The sequence below is a fragment of the Spermophilus citellus genome (assembly GCF_964194105.1).
Source record: "Spermophilus citellus genome assembly, chromosome: 11".
NCBI classification, from domain to species: Eukaryota; Metazoa; Chordata; class Mammalia; order Rodentia; family Sciuridae; genus Spermophilus; species Spermophilus citellus.
Genome location: NC_138192.1, coordinates 27,265,878 through 27,283,205, shown reverse-complemented (window position 1 = coordinate 27,283,205; position 17,328 = coordinate 27,265,878). Strand labels below are relative to the sequence as shown.

Below are 17,328 nucleotides of genomic sequence, written 5' to 3'. Positions count from 1 at the left end.
TACAACCACCTTCCACCAGGCCTCTCCTCTAACAAGCCGCACCATTTTTTTCTTGGTACCAGCAATTTAACCCAGAGGCACTTTACCATTGAGTCATATCCCCACTCCTTTTTACTTTTTCTTTCTTTCTTTTTTTGTTTGGTTTTTTTGAGGGGGGGGTGTGGTACTGGGGATTGAAATCAGGAGCACTTGACCACTGAGCCACACCCCCAGCCCTATTTTGTATTTTATTTAGAGACAGGGTCTCACTGAGTTGCTTAGTGCCTCACTTTTGCTGAGGCTGACTTTGAACTCAGGATCCTCCTGCCTTAGCCTCCCGAGCTGCTGGGATTACAGCGCCAGTGTGCCCGGCTTACTTTGTATTTTTGAGACAGAGTCTCACTAAATTGCTTAGGACCTTGATAAATTGCCCAGGCTGGCTTCAAAGTTGTAATCTTCCCCCTCAACCTCCAGAGTTGCTGGAATGACAGGCATGTGCCACCATGCCCTTCTGCACCTCTCCTTAATAGTGCCATATTTGGAACCAATTCCAACACCTGAACCCTTGGAAGACACCTTCAAATCATGAAAACCTTTAGCAAAAGGGTTGTTGAATTTTATTCTCTTCTAGCTATTGAAACAATCAAAAATTTTAATGTGATATTCATAGAGTTTACGGGAAACCACAATTGCTTTCCTGTAATAAAACTCAAACTGAGTCATAACTTGTGATCTTTTATATTTATCACAAGATTAAATTTGCTAATATCTTTGTTTAGGATTTTTGGATTTATGTAAGGAGCGACTTTGGCCTGTGATTTTTCCTTTGTCATATTTTTCTTGTCTAGTTTTATTATCTCTCATAGCCTCTTAGAATAAGAAATATTAGAATATTAGAATAAGAAAATATTTTTTGGAAGAAATTATAAAGATAGAAGTACTCATTTCCTGAAAGTTTAGCAGAATTCGGCTGCACAATCATCTGGGCTTAGTGGGGGTTTTAAATTCTTGATTTAAGTTTTTTAGTGATTTCAGGGAATATTAAAGCTTTCTGTTTTCCTGAGACAGTTTTGGTAAGTTATATATTTGTCTATTCCATCTGAATCTTCAAACTTATTTTAATAACCTCATGTGTAATATTCTCATTATCTTTTAAATTTCTGTTTATTCTATCATTTTACCTTTGTCTTATACCTAAAATTATTTATTTGAGCCTCTTCTCTCTTTTATTTTCTTGATCAGTCTTATCAAAGAGTCATCCATCAGTTATCTAAAATCCAACCTGTGACTTTGCCATCTTCTCTATCTTTGTTTCCTATGTCACTAATTTCTGCTCTTATATTTAGTATATCTTTCTATTTACATTCTGTGGGTTGGATTCTTTGTGCCTTGATTCCTAGCAAGCCTACTGATTTCCTTCTGAGTAGAATTCTGGCTGCATCCTCAACTATTTGAAATAGTGATTTTATTTTCTTTGCAGTACAGAGATTGAACCCAGGGGTGCTCTTCTGAGCCACATCCCCAGCCCTTTTTATTTTTTATTTTGAGACAGGATCTCACTAAATTGCACAGGTTGGCCTCAGACTTATAATCCTCCTGCCTCAGCCTCCAGAGAAGCTGGGATTACAGGCGTGCACCACTGCACCAGGCAATTTCATTAATTTGCTGGCTGCCTCTAAGAGCTTTTCAGTATGTCTAAGTGTGGCTTTACTTTTAAATTCACTTTTCCACCTTGTGGTATATGTTGTGCTTTCTACGTTTTTGAATCCAGTCTTTTGTTGGCTTTAAAAAATCCTAAGTTTTTGTCTCTTTAAAGTTTGCCTGTATCCCTATTCTTTCTTTTGGAACTCCAGTTATTATTATGTTAGACTATTTCATTTTAATAGCTCTTTCTTTTTATATTTTCAATATATTTGTCCTTTTTTGTATTCTGAGTCGTTTATTCAGCTCCATTTTGTGGGGGTGGAGAGGGGTGATACCAGGGATTGAACTCAGGGGCACTCGGCCACTGAACCACATCCCCAGACCCATTTTGTATTTTATTTAGAGACAGGGTCACTGCGTTGCTTAGCACCTTGCTGTTGCTGAGGCTGGCTTTGAACTCATCCTGCCTCAGCCTCCCAAGCCACTAGGATTACAGGTGAACACTACTATGCCCGGATTCAGCTCCATTTTTGAATGCACTGATTTCTTCCAGTCAACAAATTTGGGTTGTTTCCAACAATTCTTCATTTCTGAAGGTTTTATTTTTCATCATGCCTAGTTCTTCATAGTGTCTTATCGATACTTATTTTTCAAGACTCTAGTTCTTTAGATAGTTAATATATCATCATTTTCAATTTGACAATTCTCCTTTGAAGTCCTCGGTGGTGGTTTCTGTGGATTCTCACCAACGGTTTGTTGATCATAGATGCCAAGTTCCTCTTTCGTTGGCATGAACCCAGGTTGTTTTTCACCAGAAAGGACTTGAATCTGCTCCTGCCATGAGCCAAAGAGAGCTTTGTCTTGTTTGTTTATCTGTGTGTTCCCGTTCACTTTCTGCCCTGGTGATTTCTCTTACCTCCTGAGAGTTCAGCAGCACTTTCTAAATATGTCTTTTGTTCAGAAACTATAGCTGTTTTGCAGCAGGAAGACCCTTCAGAAAGTGGATGCCCTAATGAGTTCTTTGGGCAGGGAAAAGTTTTCACCAGTGACTAAAATTAAATTTCCAAGAGTAGGTTCTGCACAGGATGGGAATTATAGAAATAAGGTAGATTTCTGGTCCCATAAATAATATGAACATTCAGTGAACACGGGGTTGATGGCTGACTTCACGGGAGGGCTGGCAGTGGAGGACTGGGTTGCTTAGTGCATCAAAGGGTCCATTTGTGATTGTTCACTTCTGATGTAGGAAAACAAAAACACAGCCAAAGTGTTTTTGAGTAACCATTAGAGACTAAACCCAGCAAAAATAAACTCTCTGGAATTATGGTAATTTGTGGGAGAAAACAATTTAACTGAACAAAATCCATTTTGCACACTTCCCAGGAAACACAATTAGATGCATTTCTCTTTAGACCAAAAAACAAACAAAAAACCAAACCAACACAACAACAACAAAAAAGAAAAATGAACAAAACCTATAATCAAGTTTTTTTAAAACCCTACTAGGTGTCTCTTATCAACTCCCTTTTCACTTTCTCCAACAATTATCTTTAACCTCTAAGCCCCTGAAGCCCAGCCTTCTTTCCCTGTCAGTCTCAGCAGATGCATTGTTTATTTTTCCATAAAGGATAGAGATGCCATTGGAAGGGAACTGCCATAGTCAAAGCCAGTCCCTTCCCCCATTGACACCTCCCCTCTCCTCCTTCTTTCCTAGTTTTAAAGGACAAGCTGTTGATGCCCCACCTGCCACACAACATACATGTCACCTGTGCTCTGGCTCTCAGCCTTTCCGGTGGCCTCTAGGACTTTGATGTTCTCTCATTCTTTATCTCTGTCTCTCATGTCTTCAACCACTCCTGTTCATCGAATGTTCCAGACATATTTAAAACGTGTTCAGGTTAGAACCATGGAAAACATAACCAACCCTCCTTTAACTCCCCTCTTTCCTATTACCATCCTTTCTCTTTCCCCTTCTTTCCAGACAAGTTTCAAAAGAGGTGTCCAGAATTCCTGTCTTCATTTATTTGCTTCTTATTACTTATTTCCAATCTGGAATTTTACCCCTAATGATCTATTGAAATCTGTACCATTAAGTTTTAGTATTTCCAAATTCAGATGACATTGATTTGGTTTTGCTCTACTTGACTTCTTCATAACTTTCAACACACACACACACACACACACACACACACACACACATTTCTTTACCCTTTATCTTAAAGTTTCAGTTATAGAGCAAGAGGGTTGTTAGCTTTCTGTCACTGTGACAAAATACCTGAGGTAATTCATTTATAAGGAGGAAAATTAATTTTGGCTCATGGTTTCACTCCATGGTCAGTTGACTCTATTGCTTTTGCGCCTGTGCTAACATAGTGCATCATGGTGGCAAAGAGGGCTGTTCACCTCATGGTAGCCAGGAAACAGGAGAGAGGGAGGGGGGATGGGGGTGACTGGAAGGGGCCGAGATCTTAATAGTATTCTTTAAGGGCATGCCCCCAACAACCTAACTTTCTTCCTCTAGGTTAATGGACGATGTTTAGTTGAATATATTGTATTCATCTTAAAACCAACTTACTGTAAGATTATTGCTCACTATAATAGTTGCTATTACTATTTTAAAGGCATATTTTAGTATAAATCAACTTTATTCCTAGCTTATGTTTTAGACCTTTGGATTAAAAATCATATGTACAGCTAAGTTATATTATTTCTGTAAGTTATATTACTCACTCCAGCTGAGTAAGCAGGGATTTTCAATGTTTGTTAGAAAAGGCCGGGGCTGGTCTGTTGGAATTGAGAATTTCTGCTTTGGTGATAACAACTTACTCTTAATACAGAGACCAGGGAAGCAACCTAACACCAGAAAGCTGCACTCCCAAGGGCCAACTCCACTGTTCTAGGGAAAGTTTCCACTTGCTCAACAGCCCAACGGTACCTCCCTTTCCAACTGACGGGAACATTGTGGCCATTCCTTAGTTCTCGTGTGAGCTCTCTGAGTAATGGGTACTTCCCACAGATTTTACTACTTCTTAGCCAACATCACCCAGCATTAAGGGTGGGAGGACAGAGAGTAGAAGAGCGAAGCCCCAAGCATGAGATTGCTTTCACCTTGAACATTTTTTAAGTGAAGTTATTCTCCGGACAATCTCAAGACTCACCCCACACCAGGCATGAGAAGTTGCATTTGAACCAAATTCTCAAGTGACTTACAGGCATGTTATCATGCAAGAAGCACCACTGTTCTAACCTGCATTCAGGGCCTGGGCCTTCAGACCACTCCAAGAGGCCTCCCTTTGCTGTCCAGCTGGCCTAACTCAGACTTTGTCACCTGGGTCTTAATCCATTTCCCACAGGTCCATCCCTGTGGGTCTCTCTGTCTGCCCTTCCTTGGTGGCAGGCTCTAACATTCTGTGTTCACCCCGATAGCCCCCAGCCCTTGGGCACTGTCTGACTGATAGCCAGCTCCATTCAGAAGGCTGGACAAGTCCATGACTGGACCAGCTCACACACGGTCCACACACCAGAAAGTAAAGCCTGAAATTCTTGGAAGGTTAGGTATTTATTTCTGTTGCTTAAGACAAGCTCCATAAGGTAAAAACAAAACAGAGAGGCTGAATGGCATAGATATTAAACATCCACCTTGGACCATAGCATTTAGGATTTCCAGAGCACATCGGTGGAGGCACTTTTGTACCGAGGCACATAGACTTTCCCAGGCCGAGGGGAGTGACCCGCTCTCTTGGGGATGCTGTTGCCAGCTGCCTAGTGAGGTAGGGAGGAACAGCAGTAGACACAGGTCAGGGCCAGCCCAGGGCCCCTTCACTAGCTGATTGTCTGGTGGCAGATGACAACGACACCTATTTCTTCCTGTCACCCACCTTGGGACCATTTCTGACCTGAACAGCCTTGGCAGGAGGCGGGTGGAGAAGGAAGGAAGGACCTTGTTTGGTGTCATCCTCTTTGGTGTAAGGAGGCACCCCCAGCCAGGGACCGATGGAGAAGGAACAGCTGCCACCCACTGGGGCTGGGATCGTGGGAGGTTCATGTGCCAGTCAGTGTTTTGCCTGCTTCTCATTAGTAGGGAGACCACGGGCCCTCCCTGTGCCAAGCAAATGCCAATCTCTGCTCTGCTCCTCCCCCTTTAGGTGAACCTCTCATAGGCCATTTCTGGCACTCTATCAGGACCAATTTATGTGACACGCTTCTGCCTCCAGCCTGGGGGAGCACCTTAGAAAACAGACCCCCCCCACACACACACACATACACAGCCCTCCTCCAGCAGCCACAGGCCTAATGAGAGGCTGCTACACTGAGTTTTTTATTCCTTATCACTTAAGGACCCTAATGCAGTCTGTAGACGTTAGTACGTGAAGCCTCTGGGGGCTGGCAGGGGCATCTCACGCACTCTGTTGGCCTCTGAAGACCCTACTCTCTTGGCTTCATCAAAACATGCCTCCTGGTCCAGGAGCCCTCTGTGATCTTTGGATTCAGAGATGACTTTTTGGTGGCTGATCATTCTAACCAGGGGAGGCAGGGCTGTAGGGGAGACTCAACAGAAAACAGCTGTTTATCAACAGAGAGTAAACCAGTTTTAGTCTGAATCAGTGATGGGTGGCATGGGATTGGGGGACAGATGTTCTGTGACCCTGGCTTTTTTGGTCTGGCCTCTTGTGCTTTGGGGCAGCAGTGTTTTTAGATTGGTAACTTTAATGGAAAAGTCCCTCCTAGCTGTTCTGAACCATAATACAGTAGTCCCCTCGTATCCTCAGGGATACTTACAGGACACCCCAACCCCCAGTGGATGCCTGAAACCTCAGATGGTATGAACTCTATACGTACATTCTTTCATATGCATACACTCCTGTGATAAAGTTTAATTAATAAATTAGGCACAGGAAGAGATGAACAGAAATAAAAACAGAATAATTATAACAACCTACTGTAACAAAATGTGTGCTCTCCCTATTAAAAGTCAAGACAAGTATTCATATTTTCAGACTGCAGTTAACCATGGAGAACTGAAAATAAGGACCATGAAACTGTGGATAAGAGGAGACTACTGTACCCCATGAGGGGGAACCACGAGCCACTGTGATTTTCAGGGTGCTGGGAAGGAAGGCAGTTTCTCTGCCTTGCATCAATGGAGGACATTTGAAGGTGCCCCGTTATTTTTCCACAGAGCCAACTTAATGAAGACAGTCCTTCAGCCTTGAAGGCAGGTTCAAGAAGAGGCTCAGCCATGATACTCAGTGAGCAGGTGTGTGTCCCCCTCCTACTGGACTGATCTGTAAAGGGTCTACTCTAAGCCTTCCAGGGAGACATTCAGGGTAACAATGAAAAGGTGAGAAGGCACAGTGGTTTAAAGAACGGTCACCACCTACTTAATGGAGAGAAAGCAATTACACTTGCACGGAAGACAGTTCATTAGTGGCTCCACAAAGAGGTGCCTTCACACCCTCACAGGAGGATCCATTTGCAGGCTCCATGGTGACTCCCAACTTTCAAGGGGGAAAAAATCTCCCTGGCTCAGTGAGAACCAGGTGCAGCAGCTTCAGCCCCAAAGTAACCCCCACCCCACCGCCAAATGGGTGGACCTTCATTTGGCTCCCACCCTTCCCACCACTGCCCAGGGGAGAGGAAGAGAAGGGACCACAACCCCTGCCCACTGACATCTCCTCATCTCCAGGCGCCCTTAGGTTGCAGGTAGAGCTGTTGTCTCCCTGTCACTTATGAGTCCCAGCTCCGCATGAGCCTTGGGAGAGCTGAAGGGGGGCTAGGGTGGAGGATAAAGGCCGGTACTCATCAAGGCCAAAGCCTCTTCTGTACAAAAAATGGGTATATCTCCGCAAACGTCACAATAGCATGATCTTGCTATTTAACATCTGGCACTTGCTTTTAGCTACAAGTTGAAATCTCAGGGACCCAATTTTTTTTTAAGCTAAGTAAATATAATGGGAAGTCATGTTATATATGTAAAATACACGTACATCTATGACGCGCACACGTGCGTCATTCTGAATATTACCGCGCACAGTTGCATCCCAGGAATTCCAACCTCAAACCACCCCTTTGTGCGTGGACACTCCACATTGCTCCATCCAGAAAAGAAAACCCGAACAGGGCTCGGGCTGCCGACCCGCCCGCACCTCTGGAGCTGAAGCAGGCACCTCACACGTGGCTCGTCTTCTCCACCAGGATGTGGTCTGTGGGTAGCACAAACTTGATGGCGCCATCCTTCTCCCAGCCCCTGCGGATCTTGGCAAGTCTTCGGCTGAAACAGGGGAGGAGGAACAGGCCTTTGGCCAGGATGATGACGCAGGGGACCAGCAGCGTGAGCGTGAAGGTGGGCGGCAGGTAGAACTTATAGCGGTTCTCCTCGAAGGCGCGGGTCCAGCCGTAGGTGAGTGTGTGCAGCGTGGTCAGCACCAGGGCCACGAAGCCCAGCGTGGACTGCGGGAGCAAAAGGCAGGAATGAGCCCCTGCGGAGGACCCCGCGCTCCTGCCAGCCTGGTCCCCGGGGAGGGGCTGTAGAACTCAAGGCTGTAGTTTCCAGTCCCAGCCCAATCACTCAGCACAGGCGCCATCTAAACTCTCTGATGTGTCACTAGCAGAAAAATAAGACTTCTGTGTTGAAGGGCTATAAGGGTTGACTAATGCAGATTCAATAAGATAACAATGCTTCCCCTGCCCCCCAACTGTTATCTGTGCTTCTGACAGCTGCCCGACAATTTTGGATGGAATTATGTTCAAAGGAACTGAAAAACATTTTAGTAGTTTTGTGTATATTTTAATGAAGAGTAACAAGTGTCCGCCAGCATACCGAAATCATTATTTCACAACTAGTTGGCTTAAGTTAAGGCTGGATAAAAAAAAAAAAATGAAATTGATTTTGAGTTGGCTTAAAGAGAAACACAAAGTAAATAATTTATAGGTGGTATGTGGATATGGCACCAACAGTTAAGGGGGTTCCAGGGACCTGTGGTCTGAAGGTGACCTGGCACTATACAGAAAGCCTTAAACACCAGACAGATGCACTCAGTGCAGGCTGGTCTTTCACCTCCTGCCATGCTGAGTTATGAGCACCCCCTAATCTTTCCCTTGGCCTACTAAGAGCTGAACCCTAGTTTTTCTATGCAGATGAGCTGCTCCAATTTGGGAATTTTGTAATGTAATGATGCTTAGCTGACTGAGTTGGAATCCTTTAATGCAGCCGAAACCCACACCAAAATGGTCTTACCACAGGGAGGTAAGACCATTCCAGCTCCAAGCAGAAATGGCCTTCTTATATCAGGGCTCCACCCCTTGAGCCACAGATGGGCTTTTGTGGGTCACTGCCAGGTGCAACACATGCTCAGGAAGGGCTGATTCCTATAACTTTGGCCTCTTTTGCATGCCAGCATTCCCTGGACCACACAGGGAAGGTGTAGATTCTTCCCAGGGGCTAGTTCCCACAGACACAGACCCAGTTCCAATGGGAGGTCCTGCCTGCCCCTGCTTTCTGTGGAGGCACCAGAGTTGCAGAGATGGCTGGAAAGTGTCTTTTATCCCTGAGCTGACCAGTCTGAAACTGGTTTCAAACTTCCGCTGCACATTAAAATCACCTGGAGATTTGGGGGTGAGATGGGGGGGATATTAGTGCCCGAGCCCCGCCCCCCCCACTGGGAATTTAGATTAAATTGGTTTGGGGCAAGGCTCAGGCATCTGTTGTTTTTCTGAGTTCAGCAGATGATGCTAATGTGCAGCCAGGACTAAAGCACTAATTCTGGAAACTCACATCACCCACATCTTTCTAACTTGAGGTTGAAAAGTCCACATGGGTCCCTGTGCCCAGAAAGTCTGACAGGGGAAGACTTGGACCTATCTGTTCCTTAGACGAAGACCCCCCTGAGGGTCTTTCAGTGCCTGTGTGCTGTGTTGTGTTTTCCTCTAGATGGGGCAGCAACAAGAAGCTGCCCAGGTCTAGCATTAGCATCTCCCTTGGGTGACATACCCTATACTCCAGAGCCTCACACCTATGGACCACTATCCCCAATCTCTAATCTGGAGAGGGAGGGATGGGGTCTTGCATTGGGACAGCAGCCCCCAGGCCCACCAGAGGTAGCCAGCTCCTCCAGCTCATACATTCTCATGGTGTGTCATCCCAAGTCCCAGGATGCAGGTGCCAGGAAGCACTAGCCTCGGGCAGAGTTCATAGCAAGGGACAAGAGCCAAAGGTCAGCCAATAACGAAAGGCCTCTTGACTTGCCAATCCTGGTGGAAAGCCCAGATGATTCCAGCGAGTTTCTGTCCCTAAAACTTTCTCTCCTTGGGAGCAATTTAATAATCCCAGAATGGCCAAAGGAAACCCAACAAAGGGGAGGGATTGTCACAGGGCAATTAATAACCCCCCAAGCCAGGGCCATTTTTATTTTGTGGAAGCTTGTTAGTAAAAAAGAAACAGCCAGGTCCTTGGTGGCTCCTGCTGGTACTCAATTACTGCAGCATGGAGGGGCTTTGGACAATCGCTCATCAAGCTGGGGTCAGGCTGTTCTCTGTCATTATTTCAGGCAAGTGGCTGGAGTGAACAAGGTCACAGGAAGCTCCTCAAACTCTGGGGCAGGACTGAGGTGCTAAGAGCTGAACCCTAGTTTTTCTATGCAGGTGAGCTGCTCCAACCTGGGAATTTTGCAATCTAATGATGTTTAGCTGACTGAATTAGAATCCTTTAATGCAGCCGAAACCCACACCAAAATAATGAAACCGCCCAAAGAAACACAGTACAAAATTAAAACTTTGAAAACAGCCTTGGAAACAAAAGGACAAATGAAAATATGAGTTGCACTATCCCAATGGCTTTTAGATAAACACAATATTCTAGACCCAGTAGTCAGGCCAGGCCCATTGAGACCACAGGTGGTTTCGAAGCCCTGGCGGCTGTGTGAAGGTGCATGGGCGGGGGGGGGGCGGGGGGGATAGAATCTGGGTAGTGCCTCACTGGCCACACTAACTTGACAAGATTTGGGTTGCAACTTTGCTAAAAAAAAAATCATTCATCCAGCCAGCCATGCATAGCGGTGCATGCCTATAATCCCAGTGACTCAGGAGACTGAGGCAGGAAGATCACAAATTGAAGATCAGTCTAGCAACTCTGCCTCAAAATAAAAAATAAAAAGAGCTGGGGGTGTAGCTGCACAGGAAACAGTGGTAGAGTGCTCCTGGGTTCAAATTCCAGTAACCCTCCAAAAAATCATCCAGCTATTATGGGGTGCATGGGTCCTTAGTTGACATGTACTGGGCTCACATATTCCCAATGACCACATGAGTGAACTCAGGCACCACACCAGGAAGCAGAATCTCCAAGGGTCTGAGAAACTTGTCTGATGGTGCAGGGCAGGGGAGGGTCTTGGCACTGACCCCAGATCTGTGTTTCCACCTCCTGTGTTCCAACCACCAGGGGGCGCCACACACTGCAGCACATGCACCTAGGCGTCACCCAGACTTCCAAGTCATCCCTCAGTATGAGTTCACAGGTCAGGGGCAAGTTTGGGCATCCCTATTCTCCAGGAGTGCTCTGTGTCTTCAAACCTTTCTAATGGTGGCTTGCCAGTAAGAAAGGCATTTTACATCACTGCACAGGAAACAACATGTATGTAGTTCCTCAGTCAATATAGCTGAAAACATCTATCCTTACACCATGCAAGCCCTCAATGTTTCAATGCATGGTGTAAGGATAGATGTTTTATTCTATTTCATTTAGAAAATGCAGGGAGCACCCACTGGATGGATCGCATGACCCACTCAAAATGTCTACCATAGTTGGCAAACTCCGACTTGAACTGCTTGGATACCCAGGGTTGAAGCCTCTTGGCCTCTCTCTTGCAACCTCCAATAGAAGTGGGTGGTCAGGAGCCACCATAGTGGTGCACGACTGTAGTCCTAGCTCAGGGGCTCAGGTGGTGGACATGATCTGCTCAGAGTGGGGACACAGGCAGTGGAGCTGGAAGCCAGGCTTCCTGGGTCCAGGGTATCTTGCATGTCAGCTCTCTTGGGAGACAGAGCGGCTGGGTTTTGTGGACAGAGTGAGGATATTTTGTTTCCACAAACAAAATCCTGCCTTCCTACCCATCCGACCCCCATCCCCAGCTCCTGCAGTGGCAGAAGGACTTTCATATTTTTATTTTGACTCTTCAATATGTAAAGCAGGGTGCAGCTACTGGGGTCTCAGTCAGCTTTTGCTAACAAAATCAAATCCAGAGGCTTTCTCTGGCAGTCAGAGCCAGGGCATGTAATCTGTGGCTGCTTAAGGGAGCCACTTTCTGGGGAGAGGAGCAACCTGTGGTCTGTTTTAATTGTGGACAAGCCAGGTACCCAGGATACTCTAGGCGGGAACAGGCAAATCCTAGATTTGAGTGTGAGACACACGGGGATTAGTGGCAGATCAGTCAAATTCCCTTCCCTCCGCCCTCTTGGCTAGCATGTGTCAGCCTGAGCAGTCCTCCAGGACTTCTGAGATGAGCAGAGCCCTGGAGATTCACAGACAACGCTTTACAAAACAACCACAACCGTTTTGTTCTAAGGTACTCTAAGGATCCCCAGTCACGAATAATTAATTGCAATTACATAAAAGCAGCACACTGTCACTGTCCCTGAGTCCTCACTGCTCAGGGAAGATACTCAACAGATTTTTTTGCTGACAGTGGGGGTGGATAACATTGCTGTTCTCTGCCCTGATACCATACAAAGGCAGGATCCAGCATTAGTCAGCACCCATCCATGGAGGGGATAGGCTAATCCACCGACATTGACCATGTGCTCTGTGTGGAGAATGGTGGGAGATGCCCAAATAATGTCAGAAGGGTCCCCATCTCAGTTGTCTCCATGGTCATTGGAACAAGGCTCTGCCTGCCTACTCCCTATCTCCTCCTAGCGTGATGTCCCACATACAGCAAGTGCTCAATCCATGTTTGCTGCCTGAACAAATGTACAAAAACCCTTCTGCCTCTGGCAGCATTTCCCAGAGCATGCTCTGAAGGGGGCTGATAGCTTTGAGAGCTGTCACCTGAAAAACAGGGCAGGGGTGGCGCTAAACGTCACATCAGTCTGGTTAACAGGTTGTGTATGGTACACATTGTTGGGATCTTTGATGTGCCAAAGAGTGCTATGAGTCTCTTAGCGGGGAGCATTTCTCAAATTTATTGGATGACAGATCTTCTTCTTCTTTTTTTCTTTTTCTGGTGGTGCTGGGGGGTATGTGTGCTAGGCAAGCACGCTACCACTGAGCAATACCCCACCCCTAAGACCTCCTTTTCTCTGGATTTTCCCAGGAATGGTGTCCTTTGGAGATGCTGTGACTCATCCCTCATGTATAGTAACCCCAAAGCTCACCTCCCCACCTGCCCTGCTTGCATCTGAGGCTTAAAAGGAACCAGAGTGCCAGGTTGGGGCATGGGGGCGGTGTGGTAGGCTGGCTTCAGTGATTCACATCTAGACCTGCAAAATGTCCCATGACTACAGGGCACAGAATTTTTGTTTGGACAGTTCAAGAACTGCAGAAGCTGAGAATGCTTGATCTGGGATTCTGTGTCCTGTTCTCTAAATTTTTTTGCATTCCTCTACTTGGCTTCCCCTGATGTCTAAAGGTGAGCTTGTCTTTGGCAGTACTGTTGTCAGGAGGCCAGGAGGGTCCCCAGGGTAGGAAGGCCCTGGCATCTGACTGGGTGGAAGGGAGGTTCTTGCTGGGGACAGGTGGGCGGGGCCGCTGAGGCTCCCTGGTAGAGAAATCACTACTTTACCTGTACAAAGCTGAACTCCCTCCAGTTGAGCGAGTTTGCAATGGACGGCAGAGAGGTGACGGCCAGCAGGGACAGTGTGCCGAGGGCCAGCACTCCCAGGGAGACGTATATCTCCATTCGCCAGACTTCCTCCTCCACCCAGAGGTGGCTCTTGTTGGCTACCTGACATGGATGGACGGAAAACCATGAACACAGAGGCAAAGACTGGTGCCCTGGGGAGTGGGGGAGCGCGTGCTAAAAAACAGGAGAAAGATAGCCGCTACTACCGCCCCTACCCCACCTGACACCCACCAAGTGCCCGATTGTGTTCTAAGTGCTTCTCAGGCATTCCCACAATCATGCCCTGAGATGGAGATCACTATTAACCCATTTTACAGATGGAGGCACAGAGGTCAAGTCACTTTCCCCAGGTCACCAGTTCCCAGAGTCTTACACATATCTGTCTGGGAGCAGCCAACCAGCCAAGAGCAAGGAGCCAGAGAGATCAACAAGAAATACACTTTGAGCAAAACTGTATCACACGGATTTTCAATCCCTACATCACAGGACAGCAAGAGGGGCTCTTCCAGCATCCCCTCAGCCAGGTGGGCTGGCACCTCTGCAGGCTGCCTCCTCTCCCAGCCCATCTCCTGCTGGACGCTTGGTCTCCCTGGTCCCCCCAGTCTGCCCCTGGCTCACCCCTCAGGACACACAGACACACAGAGTTAATGACCCCCCAGCATTTCCTGACTCAAGTCCCCAAGCCCCCATCGTCCCACCTACTCGTTCATTTCTGTCTGAGGCACATAGCTTTGGTCCAACTGAGATGGAGATGTTGCCAGGCAACAGAGACTGAAATCCATTCGCCAAACCATTTAGCAGCCACTTAGGAAGTACCTACTGTGTGCTGAGCCCTGGGTTGCAGAGAGCAGGGATACCTGCTTTCACAGAGCTCTACGGTCCTTACTAAGCTCCAGGGACTCACTCATACACGGGAGACTCTCTGCAAACCTGAAGATTCCCCCTCCTCCGCCCACCTGGACCACCCCTGCAGATGAGCCCACTCCTAGCCTGGTGACAGCCAGAGGCAGAGCACACTCAAGAGGAAAACCTTGTGTCAAGGTCCTTCCATTAGGGATCATCATCTCCCAACCCGCCCAGGTAGCCGAGTTCCTGGAAGTCAGTGTTTTCTGAGAAGCCCCAAGAGAGAGGCTCGTTACTTTTATCTCCCAGCAGAACCAGCAGCAGTAAGTGTGACAGAAAATGTGACTCTTCTTCAGTAGGCTGGTCCCTGCCTCTCAAAACAGAATGACTCACAGAGGTTTATTTTTTGAGAAACTACTTCAGCTAGGAAAAAAAAAAAAGAAAAAAGAACGTAAGCCTAGTTACCAGATAAAATATTAAAAATGAATCCAGGGGCTCAGTTAAAACAGCTGAAAGGCTGATTGAGGGGAAGTTTAAAGAAACCGAGAAAAAAAATTATGGGCTCTATGTTATTTAAGGATATTGGGGTGGGGGACGGCCCATGTTGGAGGTATTGCTTTTTCTTGCTTTCGGCTTCTTCTTTTCCCCCCTGTGCTGTTGGGATGGAACCCAGGGCTTCGCACATGCTAGGCAAGCACTCCACCACTGAGCTGCACCCCCATGTCTTTAAGCCATGAAAGGACCTGGAGACCCTGCTTCTTATCCTGACCACTAGTTGTGACTCTGGAAAACTGTCTTGGGCCTCAATTTCTCTACCTGAGAGACAGAGATGAGGTCATGTCTGAAACTCCGGTTTTCCTCATGTGTCAGAAACCGCTAGGGCAGCATTAGCTAGTAGGTTGCCGCTAGGACCACACGAAGAGCACAGGTCCCCTCCACAGCAGTGCCCAAAGGGGACTGAGTCACTCCTGGCAGTGTTAACCATGCTGCCAAATAAGTCATCTCCACGTGGCAAGCTGTTTGTTCGTCAACTCCACTTCATTAGTCACTCCTTCCTGTGTCTTGGTAAGACCAAACAGTTAATGTCATAAGTCAGGGTTTGGAGGATTGCACACATACACCACGCCGGCTTGCAAAATGTCTTGTTATTTTCCTTTGGATGTTTCCATTCTGTGGCGATGCTGGCAAGGGAGAGGTGGGGCAAGGGAGCAGTGGACGGCCAAGGACCTGCGTCTTAGTCACCTGACAGCCTGTGAAATACGTATGTGACCTCCAAGGTCCCAGTGCCACCCAGGCCTGATGGCTCTCTGCTCCCCTAGGAATCCTCCTACAAAGGACTATAGACCTGCAACTGGGACCTCCATGTGGGCTCTTGGTAGTCAGAAGAGGCGACTACAGAGGGGTATTTTTACTGCTATGGTCACTCTGAGGGTACCAAGGAGAGCGGTCATCAGCCAGAGAAGGACTCAGTCGTGGGATTTTCTTTCTCTTCTGGTTGTGGATTGGATGCTGTAGGACGCAGGGGTAGAAGGCCCAGTGAGGCTGCAGTGGTGTCCCTTCTCCAAGCCCCCGTGGTGGGCGGTGGTGGGGAGAGGGTGATGCCCATGGCCTGCCACGTCAGAGGAGGAGCAGGGAGGGAAAGGGGCAGCCAGGGCAGTGGAGTCGAAGCATCACAACTCCTTAGATCTGGACTCAGATGCCAACTCTGCCTTGGGGACAGTCATGAGACCGTGGGCAGTGTCTTCCTTGCTAGGAGCACCACTGTGTCTCTGGCTGTCACCCAAGGACTAAGTGGATGGTGTGTGTGAAATGAGTAGCATGTGACTGGTACGTAGGAGATGCTGGATATAACAAATGGCTGGGGCTCTGGTTCTTAGTGGCAGTTGGGCAATTAAATGAGCACTTAGCCAGGCGCACTGGCACACACCTGTAATCCCAGCGGCTCTGGAGGCTGAGGTGGGAGGATCAAAAGTTCAAAGCCAGACTCAGCAACTTAGCAAGATTCTGTCTCTAAATAAAATACAAAAAAAAAAAAAAGGGCTGGGGGTGTTGCTCAGTGGTTAGCACCCTGGGTTCAATCCTCAGTACCAAAAAAAAAAAAAAAAAAGAACTCTTGTCTGAGCTCTACATGCTCCTCTTAGGAGATGGCTGGCATTGGCTTTGTGGCCATTTTCAGGGTCACTCAGTGAATGTGCATGGGGACTCTGTTAGGAATCTTGGCCCTCAGGTATGGAAGAGCCGGCTGTTGAATTGTTGTTTTAGAAAAATGACAAAATAACAGAAGAGTATACCAAACACAGCAGGTGGGTATGGAGAAGCAGATAGAAAAGCTGGGAGAGCTTAAAAGAGGCAGGGTTTTGAAGGAGGAATAGGAGTTTGCCAAACTGTGAAGGTGACCCAGGACAGGTATTCTAGGCCGAGGGAGATGAGTTCTGCCCATTTAGAGGACAATACAGGACCCAAATGTGATGTATCACAGAAATGGGGTAGAGGAGGCTGGAGAGGAGGTGTGGCTCCACTGTGAACCGTCTACCCTTATCCCAAAGACATGGGGAGTCACCTTGCAGCAGTGATGTGGCCAGAGGAGAGGTTTAGACTGTTCTCTGATACTCATATGCAGATCAGATTTGGAGCAAAGGGGCCTAGGGAAACAGTGGGCGGGTTGAACACTGGATCTTGATTTTTGATTTTGATTTTGAAATGTATCTCTAGAGAACAGCACAAGCAAATCAGAAAGCACTCTTCAAATATTAGTCGCCGCTGCTCATAATATGGTCAACAAACATGGTCTCAAAGGTCTGCTCGACACCTGGGATCTGTGCTTCCAAATCTGCAGACTCAGGGACTTCCAGGAAACCCAGGAGGAGTTTCTCGCGCCCAGGCTAATGTGTTCCTTAACCTAAAGAGCACAGTGGGCCCCTGGGTGCAGAGCAGCACTAGTGAGGTGCTATGGGGAGGCGGCGGATGGCAGGCAGGGGAAGCTACATTCGAGGCGCATGCCACCAGGGAGGTCTGCTCTGGGGGACTGGAT

General features: G+C 47.3%; 1 protein-coding gene across 14 annotated transcripts in view; it reads right to left on the bottom strand.

Moving 5' to 3' along the window:
• The window catches only part of STEAP3 (STEAP3 metalloreductase), an 85,029-nt gene that overhangs the window by 42,312 nt on the left and 25,389 nt on the right, over positions 1–17,328 (bottom strand). For 5 of the 14 annotated variants that reach the window (XR_014017963.1, XR_014017964.1, XM_081260776.1 and 2 more), the window contains exon 4: positions 13,395–13,552. The exons of 1 other annotated variant lie outside the window; for it this stretch is intronic. Coding sequence is in view for 11 of the 13 variants with exons in the window: in XM_081260776.1 (XP_081116902.1) it covers positions 13,395–13,552 (158 nt within the window). In the remaining 2 variants the exon portion in view is untranslated. Of the gene's footprint in view, positions 1–4,683; positions 8,248–13,394; positions 13,557–17,328 lie in introns of those variants that run through there. 8 more of the 14 variants (XM_081260780.1, XM_081260781.1, XM_081260774.1 and 5 more) reach the window with 7 other exon arrangements.